At 36.9% G+C, this 15,296-nt stretch overlaps 1 protein-coding gene across 3 annotated transcripts in view; it reads left to right on the top strand.

Annotated features, from left to right (window-relative positions):
* AFF4 (ALF transcription elongation factor 4) overlaps nt 1–15,296 on the top strand; it is a 174,444-nt gene that overhangs the window by 111,298 nt on the left and 47,850 nt on the right. For all 3 annotated transcript variants that reach the window (XM_077138428.1, XM_077138429.1, XM_077138427.1), the window contains 3 exons: nt 5,625–5,661; nt 7,477–7,525; nt 10,789–10,843. In XM_077138428.1, the coding sequence (XP_076994543.1) occupies nt 5,625–5,661; nt 7,477–7,525; nt 10,789–10,843 (141 nt within the window). The remainder of the gene's footprint in view (nt 1–5,624; nt 5,662–7,476; nt 7,526–10,788; nt 10,844–15,296) is intronic.

Here is a 15,296-nt window from a genome sequence, read left to right as displayed (position 1 = left end):
TAAGAAGGAATGAAGTCCTCAAGCATGTGACAACATGGATGAACCTTAAGGACACTATGTTAAGTGAAATAAGTCAGACACTAAAGGACAAATGTGGTATGATCTCACTAATATGAACTAGTTTTAGTATGTAAACTCATAATGATATAATCTAGAATAAAAGTTACCAGGAGTTAAAATAGAAGCTAGAAAATGGGGAATCGATGCTTAATGTGTGCAGAATTCTTAACTAAGTTGAATTTGAATGTTTGGAAATGGTTAGAGATGATGGTAGTACATTATGCCAAGTGTAATTAACAGCACCAAATTGCATGTGATTGTCATTGAAAGGGCACGTTTAGAGTCATACGTTTCACTAGGAGGAAAGCAGAGGTTAAAACATGGAACTGTATAACATAGTGAATCTTGTAGTGAATGATGACTATGATTGACAGTACAAATATTAAAAAGTTCTTTCCTGCACTAAAACAAATAAGCATCAATATTACAAGGAGTTAATAGTATTATGGTGTTTTGGGGAAAAATGCACCTATTGCAGGCTATGGACCAAAGTTAACAGTAATATTTTAGTATTATTTCATCAATCATAACAGGGGCATCACATTATTGCCTTTTTTTTTTGAGTTCTTAATTGTGAAATTTAATTCAACCATTATACTCCATTCTGCCTTGTAAAAATAACACAGTGTTCCTGTTAAAATTATTTTGACAGGTTTTTTGGTTGTTACTGCTCTAGAAAAATGATGGCACTCAAAAAAGGTTTAAGGCTTAATAAAAATACAGATTCTCATAATTTCTCCAGGCAGCTTAGCAGTTGAGAGGTCAGTAATGGGGGGGATTTGGTTGATGCAGTGTTCTGGGTTTTTATTTTTATTTTTTGGAGTAATGAAAATATTCTAAAATTGATTGTGGTAACGAATACACAGCTATGTGGTGATACTGTGAGCCATTGATTAAATACTCTGGATGGATTGTATGGTGTGTGAATCTATGTCAATAAAATTGCATTAAAAAAGGAAAATAATGAGTTAGACGTTTCTCTCTCACACACACACATGCACAAAAGTTGAATTATGCCAGACCTTTCCAGTAATAATGGTGGGCCTAGTAGTGTGCTTGCTAGTGTGTGTATATATGCATGTGTATGTATGTATTTTCTTGAGATATATTCCCATACCATACAGTCCATCCGAAGTGTACAATCAGTGGCTTTTAGTATATTCACAGAGTTGTGTATTCATCACCAGTCAGTTTTAGAACATTTTCATTACTACAAAAAAAAAAAGCCCCATGCCCATTAAGGCAGAATCCCATGCTTCCCAGAGATTTTCCCAGCTGATCTGGCTGGCTGTTTGGTAATCAAAGATAGAACCAGTGCTTACTTAAGATGTTGTTGCATACCTTGTGTCCCTATTTCTTTAGCTTTGTGATATTACTCTCTGGGTGGATAAGACTTCGAAATGTAATTTGTCTGTTTTATTTGTATAGTCAAGAGTACTTCATTAACTATTAAAACCACTTAACCTTCTTATGGCTAAATAAGACCAGTACGCTTACCGAAATAAAAAGGAAGGGGCTGAGCAATCCTAAAGAGCACCTAGGGCAATATATAAGATTGTGCAAGTGTTCCGTGTACTAGTAACTTTCCAGAAACCTGTAACCTCCAGATGTGTCCCTGGACCAGGAAAGTCCTGAAACCTAGAGAGCCCAACCTCTCCAGTATATCACCTACCCCATATTAGTGACAGACCCTTCCAACATGAAGAAATTAGAGTGACCATAGCCCAAACACCCCTAAAGAGAAGAATAGAAAAATCAAAGGTGATAGTGGAGTTATACAGAGAAGATACCATTTAACAAATGAATATGACTGCTGAATCATTACATTGATATCTCTTTTAGTCTGCAGTATCTTAGAGCAGCAAGAAGTAAAAACCTAAAATTGTGGAATTGTAACCCATCTTAAACTCTGAAATATGTTCTACAACTAATTGTGATGCTGTACTTTGAAATGTATTGCTTTTTTGTATATATATGTTATTTTTCACAAAAAAGTCGATTGTGATGATAAAAAGGTATTTAAACCCTCTAGCCTCCTATACTCTGGAGCAGCTAGAAGGAAAATCTGAGAGGATCGTTTGGTAGCCCATGACAGACTCTGGGATCTGTCTTGTAACTACTTGTTGAAGAGTGCTTTGGAAACTATTGCTTTTTTATTTTTTCGCTTTGTGTATATGTTATACTATACAATAAAAAAATCTGAAAAAGGAGAAAAAAATTTTTTTAGATTTTTTTTAAAAGAAGGGGGCTGAGACTGCAGTGGGAGAGCAGAAGTCTGCAGTGCCAGCTTGAGAACCTGGCTGCTTGGAAGATCTTGAGGCCTGGAGAAAAGAAAAGTGCCCCAAAGGCTGCAGTCCGAGGACGGCCATGACAAGACACAGGCCAATGTGCAAAAATTCCAGGGAGGCGAGGTGGGGCCTACATTGACAAGCCCGAACCAGCCCCCACCTGGCCCTACCAGGGCCAAGACCTGCAAATACGTGTATGGGCATGGGAGAGACGTCGTCACCACGGAGCCCTGAGCTGAGCAATGAGCACTTGGTCTTCCAGTTCTTAGAGCAGAAACATAGCTACTGTCACTGCAAAGGACTACAACATCTGATGGGAGCATGCTTATGTATGGTCTGTACAGGCACAAACAAGGTTTACTTCAAGCAGTTTTGCACAACTTGTCAGAAAGCCTGTAATTCTTACCAAGTGGAAGATATCATCTATCAGAGTTGTAAACAGACTAGATGCTCTTTGTCCAGTAAAACTTTGTCATGTGCGTCCTAAAATGCCCCATCATCAAGATTTGTGTGGGAGATACAAAGGCAAATTCCTTTCCTGTGACAGTACTTTCAGCTTCAAATATATCATTTAAATGAATGAAACAATGGTCTTGCTAAACGTGTGCTATTGCAACAGAGAAATGAGCTTTTGTCCATGCCCCATCTCCTTTCTACCTCCCTCTTCTCAAAATACCTCATGAAAGAGCTATGCATTTTGACAAAGCCTTCAAATAAATATATTGTAAAACGATTTAAAAAAAAAAAGAGAGAGGGAGACAGACCTTCTCCGTGTCCTGTGTGTTCTCCTGCCAGACTTAAAGAAGATAAGCCTTTGCCCCAGGCAATCCACCTGATTTGTTTCTTACACTACTTTCATTATGCCTGGAGGACAGATATTGGAGAAGAGTTTCCCAAGTCAGCCTTTCCCAACAGGAACAAGGCCAGGGACTCACTCACAAAGGAAGTAAGCACCAGGCTGGCTCCAAACTGCCTTAGAGAGGGGATGATGGAGGGGCCAGGGGCAAAGAGTTACTCCATGTTCCCCACAACTACACTTACTTGACCTACCCAGCCAATGCAGCCCTTCACCTGTCTTCTTCATCCTTGAGAAGAAGTCTCCTCCACCACCTTTGTCTGGAGTGTTGAAACAATGGCCACCCTCAGAGCCTAGCCTCTATCAACCTGAAATAGTTAATCAAAAGCTATGATCAGCAATTTCCCTGTGCTCACCCTAGATCTGGGGGGAGTGGATTTTTGTATGATATCAGTATTTGGTTTTTTTATAAATACTTTAATTGAGAAATCTTCACACATGTGTATTACATACATGGTATACATCACTAGCTCACAATATCATCACATAGTTGTATACTTATCACCATAATTTTTTAGAATATTTGCATCACTCAAGAAAAAGAAAAAAGAAAAAACTCATACATACCATACCCCCTACCCTTCCTTCTCATTGACCAGTAGTATTTCCATCTACCCGATTTATTTTACCCTTTGTCCCACCTATTCTTTTAGTTTTTCATTCATATTTTTTACTCATCTGTCCATACCTGGATAAAAGGAGCATCAGACACACAAAGTTTTTACAATCACTCAGTCACTTTTTTTTTGGTATGGGCAGGCTCCAGAAATTGAACCTGGGTCCCTGGCATGCAGGCGAGAATTCTGCCATTGAGCCACTGTTGCACTGCCCAATCACACAGTCACATTTTAAATGTTACATTTTTATACAATTGTCTTTAAGAATCAAGGCTACTGGAACACAGCTCAACAGTTTTGTTACTTCCCTCCCTCCAGTCTAATACACCATAAACTGAAAAGGGATATCAATATAGTATATAAGAATAACCTCCAAGATAACTTCTTGACTCTGAAATTGGGGAGTGGATTTTTATATCCCCTTCTTGCTCCAGCAATCAATGCCAGGGCCTGGACCCCATTGCCGCCTGTCACAAAAGTGGGGGTGCCTGGCATTAACCATTGCCCAAAGAGAGCAATTTACAGTATTTCTTCCTGTTCTTCCTGGATACTGTACAGTGTTCTGCTGTACTCCTGAGTTTTAAAATAGTTGATTCAGACAATTCTCCCTGTTGAATAGTTGGTCTGGTAGAGGGACTGATTACTAGAGCTTCCTACTTCGCCATCTTCCTACCTTAACAGCTTGAAGGTAGGAAGGTGTTTTCTTGTTTCAGCACTTGCCAAGTTAATGCAGCCCTTAAACTGTTTTCAGTAGTTTCTAGGAAGGTTACTTTGTTTAAGATTCCTTTGCCAACTTTGCCCTAGTGGAGTTAGAACAATGGCTACCCTCAGAACCTCGTCCCGACAGTCTGAAGTAGCTGATCAAAGGTACAAAGATTTGAATTCGATCACACAACCCTGGAGTTGGAGGAATTGGTATTTATGTCCCACCCTGACACCAGCTAGTTGTGCAGGAGCTCTTGCTGTAGTCCCCACTGCTGCCTGCCATGAGGCTAGGGGATGATAGGGGATGGTAGCTGCTGCAGGGAGGGTAAAACTCATAGGTATTTGTCTCAATTTATCAGCCTCTTTCTCCCGCTCCTCCTTGAAATTGCAGTGTTTCACTAGACTCTGGAGTTTCAAAGTTGATTCAGTTTCTGCCAGTTTAATAGTTGTTTTGGTGGAAGGGACTGATTTCTGATGCTTCATACTCTGCCATCTTCCCACAGTCTTTTTGATCTTCCCTCTTTTAAGTACCCTGTTTCTTGCGTAGGTACTTGCCCTGTTTACTGCAGTCCTCAACTGTTTTCTGAATCTTTGGGAGAGATGTTTCTACCAGTTCTTGTTGGTTGGTCAGTGCTTCTGTGGGTGAATGGAGCCCTGAAACATCTCACTCTGTCATCTTGATCTCTGGTCACTCCCACTTTTTTTTTCATTAAAACATTTTCTTAATAATCTTACTAAGATTCCTAAGAATCAGTTTAAGAATCTTAAATTGAAATCGTTTGCTTCTACTGAGCTCTAAATTAGGATATGAGTACCATGGATACTGCTGAAAAGAAATGAGTGATAAAGTAAAACTCTTAGGTAGCTTAAAGCCTTTTCTATTACGCTCTGGGAAAATCTACTGTTAACCACAAAATGCCAGGGCTGATCATATGGGATCATTAAACTCTTTGTATGTTTTTTCTTTTATGTACTCTTAGAAACCTAATGGGATCTTTCATTGAATTTGCTGAAATTGAATGGTTTGAATTGAGGCATTTTTCACTAATGAACCTTTTTTGCAATCACTTTGTGTAATTTTATGTTCCTTTTTCTTAGGAGTCTCAACAATCCAGTTTTGGCCCTGGAGAGCAAAGTGAGTATTTCTCTTCCTCTTGGGGTATTTTTTTTTTTAATTGAGAAATATGCACACACGTGTAGTCCAACCATATTATACAATCAGTGGCTCACAATATCATCACATAGTTGTGTATTCTTTACCATGATCACTTTTAGAACATTTGCATCACTTGAGAAAAAGAAAAAAAAGAACTCAAACATGCTACAACCCCTTGCCCCTCTTGTTGGTTTTTGTGTGTGTGTGTGTATGTGTGTGTGTGTGTGTGTGTCTGGCATAGGTAGGCTCCCCTCTTGGTTTTTAAATTAAGCTGTTTATTGAGCATTCTAATTCTCATGGTCACATCAGATACTGCTTTAATAACTTTTTTGCATGTTTTATCCCCAATTTTTTGATTTGTTTGTTTTTTGGATGTGTAATGGGTTGAGCTGTATCTTGATGTGCTTTTTAAAAATTAAGGCTCTTAGGTCATTGTAGATATAAATAAAGTATTTATATTGTATATTTGTACTAATAGTTGAAAGTTCATGAATTCGATTTGATGGACGTCTCATAAACGTAAAAGCTGTTGTTCTGTCTTTTTACCTTTCCTTCATGAAGATGACTTGGTTCTATCATGATAAAACTCCAGACACAAAAGGGTTATTGTAGTTGACCATGACCCTTACCTTTTAAATCTACAGTCTCCCTGTTTGTTCTTTTTATATCTTCCTTTCTGGGAAGAAAGGCTAATTCCCCTTCCACCTTCATACCCATTCTCTTAGCTGCTTAGCAGAACTTCAGGAGGATTGCCTTAGTGAATTCGAATGTGGTCCCAAAAGATAGTAGCTGTCCAGAATTATAGCGATAAGGTCAAGAATTATTGCTAATACCTAGGTTTTATCATGTAGCTCCATAACAAAACAGGTGTTTTTTTTGCCAAAAGCAGTCACTTCTTAAATAATTAAGGCAGGTTTTCACTCCTAGTAAGCTATTTTGGGAGGTAGAAATGTGAAACTTTTTGATACTTTGCTTTGTTGTCTTTAGTGATCTTTAAGAGAAGAGGTGAAACTAGGACAGTATCTCTTTAATGTTGTTAACAGATTTTCCGTAACAAATTTCTTAGTTCTGTCTTGAAGATGCATTTACAGGAAAAAATGATGTGGCACTCTTAATATACAGGAAATAGCTGGTTACAGGCCAGAAAGCTTAGTTTCTCCCCTCTTTAGGAATGTGTCATCCTTACTTCCAGCTTTCTCCATGTTCCCTCTCCTCAAAGCTAACTATCGGCAAATGGGATGATAAGCTACATCCACTTTTTATTTAGTGTTTTTTAATTAATTTATTTTAGAGATGATTCTGTATCAGAATAAAGCTCTAGCTTACTCTTTTATCATTAAAATTGTGTTGTATTATATGAAGGTACCATAATTTATTTAACTAGTCCCCTGTTGATGGACATTTGTTTCCAATTTTTGTTATAACATACCGTGCTGTAATAAACACCCTTTTGGGTGTGTGCATATGTATCTGTATTCCTCCTGGTATAACTATAAGGCAAAATCCTTCTATTGGAGTGGATATGTGTATTTTCAGTATTGATAAGTATTGCCAGATTGCTCTACAAAAATACTGAGTTTGTGAGTTTACAGTCCTACCAGTAGCTTATGAGCATACCTGTTTCCTTCCTCATACTCACCAGCATTTCATATTATCTGATTTTAAAGTGTTGCCAATTTGATGGATGAAGAATTATATCTCAGTGTTTTGATTTGTTATTTCTGTGAGGGTAGATTGATAGATACTTTTCAGTCTTAATAACCATACTTCATTTCTGCATTCTTTTTGTTCTAGAAAGATATAATCCTTCTTCTAAAACTTCAAATGGGCACCAGTCTAAATCGTAAGTTTATTTCTTAATAAGTTTAATGTTCTTTTTTGCTGAAGGTCTGTCTGTGGTATCTGGATATTTTGAAGAAAACTTATTAATGTATATTTAATCCTTAAAGATAGGGATTGCCAAACTTTTATGTTAAGGACCAGATTTTAGGCTTTGTAGGTACAGATGGTCTTTGTCCCATTTACATAACTCTGCCGTAGTAGCTTGAAAGCAGCCATAGACGATGGGTGTGGCTGTTTCAATAAAACTTTCTTTTCAAAATAGATGGTGGGCCATAGTTTGCCTATCCCTGCTCTCAGATGACAATTCTTTCTCATCTCTCAGAGTTGTGTGTGTTTGTGTGTGTAAGTTTTTATGTGTATGTTCATACTTTGTTTAATAAAGAAGACATCAGAAAAGACAAAATCCTCTTGGTAGCCCTCCATTTAACCACTAAATGTGAAATATTAAAGCAACATAGTTTGCTCTGTCTTTTAGTTGTCCTGTTCTTATTTTATGGACAGAAACAGGAATACATACCATAAAATAGTGGGGTAGATGATAATCAATCCAGCTTAAACAATGAGTTCCTGAGACCACACATTATCTCATTGATTGAAACTGATACCCTCAGTCTGGTAGTCACTTTAACTGAATATAAGGAGAACTGAATGAGAACGAAAATATATGAATACAAGACATATTCTACCTCACTGCTGAATTATTCAAATTATATTACTGTTAATCACTTACATTTATTTATATGCAAGGAACTGACATGTGCCTACCATGCATGTACATATGATTTTGGTTGTTGAGGGAACAAAAGTATGCAAGTCCTTGAGTAGCCTGGTAAAAGCTTTGACATTCTCACATGTGTAAACAGGTTCATTGAGCTGCCATTATTAAATCATAAGATCTGAGAGAATTTATTTCCTTACCAGGAAATCAGTCAGAGAGATGTACTAAGTAAGCATTTGTCCAAAGAAAAAACTTGGTCTCGTTTAATTGAACCACTCTTAAAACACTTTTCAATATTCTGTCATCATTTGGCTAATTTATTTCAAGGGGATCTTTTGTGTAATGCTTTGAACTTGGGGTCAGATTTATAAACTCAGGTTAAACTTTGAGGAGAGAGAGTGTGAATAGTTACTGGAGTGAAAAAAAAGTTCCCACTGATTGGAGACTGCCATGAAATCTTAAGAAGAAAGGTAACATTTTTCTATTTACAGTTCTTCCTTAAGCTTTGTATATGTTTTCCTCTCCTATAAAAAGATGAGGAGTGTTTTCTAGTTCATTCCTCACATTTTAATTTTAATGATTTTGGTTTTATGGTCTTAGGGAAAATTTAAGTTTTAAATTTTACTTTCAAAAACAAATTCCAGAAATTAGCATCTTACAGTATTGGTGTATATATGTGTTTTTAAATTGATATAAATTTTTTTTATTAATTAAAGAAAAAAAAGAAATTAACACAACATTTAGAAATCATTCCATTCTACATATGCAATCAGTAATTCTTAACATCATCACATAGATGCATGATCATCATTTCTTAGTATATTTGCATCGATTTAGGAAAAGAACTAGCAAAACAACAGAAAAAGATATAGGATGTTAATATAGAGAAAAAAATAAAAATAATAATAATAGTAAAAAAAGGAAAAAGAAAAAAAAGACAAACAAACAGACAGACAAAAAAAAAAAACCTATAGCTCAGATGCAGCTTCATTCAATGTTTTAACATGATTACTTTACAATTAGGTATTATTGTGCTGTCCATTTTTGAGTTTTTGTATCTAGTCCTGCTGCACAATCTGTATCCCTTCAGCTCCAATTACCCATCATCTTACCCTGTTTCTAACTCCTGCTGGACTCTGTTACCAATGACATATTCCAAGTTTATTCTCGAATGTCGGTTCACATTAGTGGGACCATACAGTATTTGTCCTTTAGTTTTTGGCTAGACTCACTTAGCATAATGTTCTCTAGGTCCATCCATGTTATTACATGCTTCATAAGTTTATCCTGTCTTAAAGCTGCATAATATTCCATCGTATGTATATACCACAGTTTGTTTAGCCACTCTTCTGTTGATGGAGATTTCGGCTGTTTCCATCTCTTTGCAATTGTAAATAATGCTGCTATAAACATTGTTGTGCAAATGTCCATTTGTGTCTTTGCCCTAAAGTCCTTTGAGTAGATACCTAGCAGTGGTATTGCTGGGTCATATGGCAATTCTATATTCAGCTTTTTGAGGAACCACCAAACTGCCTTCCACAGTGGTTGCACCATTTGACATTCCCACCAACAGTGGATAAGTGTGCCTCTTTCTCTGCATCCTCTCCAGCACTTGTCATTTTCTGTTTTGTTGATAATGGCCATTCTGGTGGGTGTGAGATGATATCTCACTGTGGTTTTGATTTGCATTTCTCTAATGGCCAGGGACATTGAGCATCTCTTCATGTGCCTTTTGGCCATTTGTATTTCCTCTTCTGATAGGTGTCTGTTCAAGTCTTTTTCCCATTTTGTAATTGGGTTGGCTGTCTTTTTGTTGTTGAGTTGAACAATCTCTTTATAAATTCTGGATTGATATAAATTTTGATCAGAAAGATTTGGAATCTGTTCTTTGTTGTTGTTGTTGTTTGTAGGTGGTCATTTCCAGTATATAGCCAAGGCTCTTAACCAAAATTGTTACTTCTCAAGAGGACATTTGTCTTTCATAGCAAGGTGCATTGAAAGACTAGAAATTTGATGTAGGGTGTTGTGTTTTGAATTTTAATTACGCAGTTGTCAACAGTTGTACAAATCTCTCTTCAGAGAACATTGGAGACAAAGGAAAAATTGCTTGATACGTCCATTTTATCTTCTCCTTCTTTTTAGGAGTTATATGTCTCTAGTGGGCTGTTGGATATGACTATAGTAATTTGTCTTAATGAATGAGCGCACATGCTTGTGTGTGCGTGTGTGTGCACAATTAAAGCTGGACATAACAGAAGTGAATATGAGAATTTGTGAAAGGTAGATTTTGTTTAATTATGAAAGAAATATGAATATTTTATTTATGGAAAATTAGAGCTTGTAAAATGTTACTATTTTCTCAATTTTTACTCTGGATGTAAACCAGACAGAGAGAGTAAGACTTACTGGTTTTTTTTCTTTGATTTACAACTAAATCTTTGGTTACCACAATAATTATTTCTGCAATTATTGGTAGATATTTAATACTTTGGTATGCCATTATAACTGTTCCAAAAATGATGATCCTTTCTGCTTTTTCCTTCTAGTATGTTAAAAGATGACTTAAAACTAAGCAGCAGTGAAGACAGCGATGGGGAACAGGTGTGTGTACTTCTGTGTGATTTTTCCTGTCTCATATAGTATTTGTTTTCTTTGTATTTTTTTAACATTTTTTATTATGAAGTATAACATATATACAAAAAAGCAATTAATTTCAAAGTACATTTTAACAAGTAGTTCCAAACAGATTTCAAAGTTTGGTGTGGGTTACTATTCCACAACTTTAGATATTTCCTTCTAGCTGCTTTAAGACACTGGAGACTAAAAAGAAATATCAGTATAGTGATTCATTCGTCATACTCATTTGTTAAATCCTAACTTCTCTGTTATACCTCCTCCTCCTTTGATCCTTCTCCCAATCTTTAGGGGTATTTGAATTTTGCCCAGTCTAACTTTTTTCATGTTGAAAAGGAGTATGGGATAGGGGAATGGAACTGGTTGTTGTTCTTGGAGAGAACCTCTGGGTTTCAGGACTTAATCTGGCCTAGGACAACCTGAAAATTTTAGGTTTCTAAAAAGTAAACTTAGTACGTGTGACTTTTGTAGGGTCTCAGATACAGCCCTGTGTATTCTTACAGGATTAATAGGAATGATGTTGGTTGGGGTTTGGCAAACTTTGGCAATTAGTAATATTTAGCTGAAGCTTGCCTAAGAGTAGCCTCCAGTATAGCCCCTTAACTCTATTTGATTTCTCTTAGCCACTGATATCTTATTTTGTTACATTTCTTTTCCTCTTTTGGTCTGGAAGGCAGCATCAGTTGTATGGGCCAGCTCATCCCTGGGAGTCATGTCCCATGTTGCTAGGGAGATTTTCACCCCTGGATATCATGTCCCATGTAGTGGGAAGGATAGTGATTTTCCTTGCAGAGTTGGGCCTAGAGAGAGGCCATATCTGAACAACAAAAAGGGTTCTCTGGAAGTAATTCTTAGGTGTAATTTATAGGTAAGCTTAGCTTCTCTGCTACAAAAATAAGTTTCCTAAGAGCAAGCCTCAGGATCAAGGGCTTGGTCTATTAACTTGGGAGTCCCTAGTGTTTGAGAAAGTATCCAGGGTTTCCCAGGTGGTAAAGTTTAATAGTTCCATATATTTTCTCCAGTCCCTTAAGGGATTTTGCTGATACTTTTTTTTTTTTTTGGCATGGGCAGGCTCCGGGAATCAAACCTGGGTCTCTGGCATGGCAGGCAAGAATGCTGCCACCATTGCACTGCCCTGCCAATATATTTTCATTGTCTGCCCAACATACTCTGGGATGTATCCAGCTATTAACTTAAGCTATACAGAATTAAAACCCCTGTTCCTATTCTGGCCTCCATGTATTTGGCTTGTTTAAATGAACTGTCCAGACAGGTTGAGTTAGATTGTGTGCTACAGAAACTTTAGGCTTTGGCCAGAATAAATCTCTCATCCTTTGGTTTCATATAGTAGGTAAAAGTTCTAAAATACAGACACTGTCGTCCTTTATTCTGTATTCTGATTTACCCTAGTACCATCCAAATCCACTTCCTTCTTATCTCTAATTGACGCTTGATCTCTTTTTATGCTTCTTTGAGAATTCCTATATATAACAGGGAGCTGCAGAACTCCAACTCTGAGATTTAGGTGACAGGCAAGCACCTAAAGTTTCAGGGAAATATCAAATTATACATATATAGCTTAGCATCTAAGACTCTAGAAATAACACTTAAAGCTCAGGAATAAATATGACTGCCATAAGAGCTAACAATATAAACCCGAATTTTCTTTTCTTTTTTTAAATTTTATGAATAAAACCAATCAACATGCAGTACAAACATTCTTAACATATGAACATTCCATACTTGGTATGTAATCAGTGGCTCACAATATCATCACATAGTTGTATATTCATCACCATGATAATTTCTCAGAACATTTACATCTCTCCAGAAAAAGAAATAAAAAGAAAAAACTCATACATACCATACCCCTTATGAGTATTTTCTAAAAGAGACCATACAATGTTTGTCCTTTTGTTTCTGGCTTATTTTGCACAACATAATGTCCTCAGGGTTCATTCAGCTCATTACATGTCTCACAACTTCATTCGTTTCTGTAGCTTTACAGTATTCCATAATATGTAGACACCACAGTTCACCTTTCTGCTTCTCTGTCATTATATCCCACAGCCACCTCCATCCATTGGGTAGTATGAGTAATGTTCAAAATAAACAATTCTTGTCTCACAGTATCCTCACTTAGTTGGATAGTCATCATCACTCTCAATTTTAGACAGTTTGCATTGCTCCAAAGTGAAAAATAACAGATAAACACATGCTTACCAAAGAAAATTGAAACTCCCCTAACTCTTGTCCTTCCCCCCATTTATCCCAGTGTTGCTGTGCACTGGTAATGCCTTCCTGTTAAATATAGGCCATATCATGCAATAGGAGTTTTTCCCTATAGCCTTCTAATATTGACTCTTTGTTCAAGAGTCATACCTTTGAAGTTATTCATGCAAAACCTGTTTATATTTGTAGTATTAATTGGTTAACAACATAGCCCTATACAATCACTTTCAATCATGTTCACCTTCAGTATGGCAGTATTACTTATAAACACACTGATGAACTACCATCACTTCTATCCATTTCCATACACTTAAGTTCAACTTCATTAGATAACTGTAACACCTATCTCTAGCTTTTGTTTATCTCTAGGTCCCCTATATTCTACATAAGCCTCTGAGTTTACCTTTACCAGGGTCATATTATCAAAATCATATGATATTTATCCTTTTGTATCTGTAGTATTTCAGTTAGCATTGTATCCTCAAAGTTTATCCATATTGCCATAAGCTTTAGGACGTCATTGTGTCTTACTGCTGCATAATATCCCATTATATGTATATACCACATTTAAAATATATATATATATTTATTGCGATATCTTCATATACCAAAATATATAATCTGTGGCCCACAATATCATCACATAGTTGTATATTCATCACCATGATCATCTTGAGAACATTTGCATCACTCCAGAAAAAGAAATAAAAAGAAAAAAAAAACATACAGCCCATACACTTCTTACCTCCCCCACTTATTGGCTACTAGTATTGGAATGTACCCAATTTTTTTACACCTTATTTCCTCCCATTATTTATTTATTTTTTGTCCTTATTTTTTTTTAATGTATGTTTTTGAGAAACCTTCACACACATACAGTCCATATATGATATACAGTCAGTGCTCACAATATCATCATGTAATTGTGTATTCATCACCATGATCATTTTTAGAACATTTGCATCACTCCAGGTGTTGGTTTGCAAGCTGCCAGAAAATGTGAGATATACCAGAACTGTAACAGCATTTAAGAGGGCAAATTTAATAAGTTGCACATTTACAGTGCTAAGCCTATAAAATTGTTCAAACTAAGGCATCCAGGGAAAGATACCTTAATTCAAGGAAGGCCGATGGGTCAGGAACACCTCTGACAACTGGATAGTCACATGGCTGGCATTTGCTGGTCCCTTGGCTTCTGTGCTCCATTGCCTTCACCCTCTGTTCCTGTGGGGGTTCCTCACTTTTCTTCTCCAGGGCTGACTTCATCTCTTGGCTTCCCTTGGCTCTCTCCAGGTTCTGTCTTGCTTAATATCTCATGGCAACATCTCCTGGTCTCCAAGCATCTATGTCTCTGTTCTCCAAGTGTTGGCATTTGTGTTGCCACTGCTCTAAAGTTCCTGTTGGCGCTGACGTTTCTGAACTCTTTCCAAAGCGTTTCCTCTTTTAAAGTACTCCCGTGAACTAATCAAAACCCATCCTAAAGGCGAAGTTACATCTCCATCTAATCCAAAGGTCACACCCACAATTGGGCATGCCTCTTCTCCATGGAGATAATTTAATCAAAGTTTCTGCCCTGCAGTATTGCATTGAGATTGAAAGAAATGGCTACTCCACAAGATTTTCTCCGGTACAAAGTATTTTCAAACCAGCACACTCCAGAAAAAGAAATACAAAGAAAAAACTCATACATCCCACACCCCTAACCCCTCCGTCTCCTTGACCACTAGTATTTCAATATACCCAAGTTTTACCCTTTATCTCCCCTATTATTTATTTTTTATCCTTACTTTTTTACTCATCTGTCCATAGCCTCTTTAAAGGGAGCGTCTACCACGGGGTTTTAACAAGCACATGGTCACGTTGTAAAACCTATATAGTTATGCAGTCTTCTTCAAGAGTAAAGGCTACTGGAACACAGTTCAACAGTTTTAGTACTTCCCTCTAGCCACTACAATATATCATTAACTAAAAAGGGATATCTATATTATGCATAAGAATAACCTCTAGGATAACCTCTCAACTCTGTTTGAAATTTCTCAGCTGTGAAACTTTATTTTGTGTTGTTCTCTCTTCTCCTTTTTGTTCAAGAAGGCTTTCTCAATCTCGTGATCCTGGGTCCCAGCTCATCCCCAGGAATTATGACCCACGTTGCCAGGGAGATTTAAATCCCTGGGAATCATGTTCCACA

Source organism: Tamandua tetradactyla, chromosome 20 (genome assembly GCF_023851605.1).
Source record: "Tamandua tetradactyla isolate mTamTet1 chromosome 20, mTamTet1.pri, whole genome shotgun sequence".
NCBI lineage: Eukaryota > Metazoa > Chordata > Mammalia > Pilosa > Myrmecophagidae > Tamandua > Tamandua tetradactyla.
This window is presented reverse-complemented; position numbering and strand designations above follow the sequence as displayed.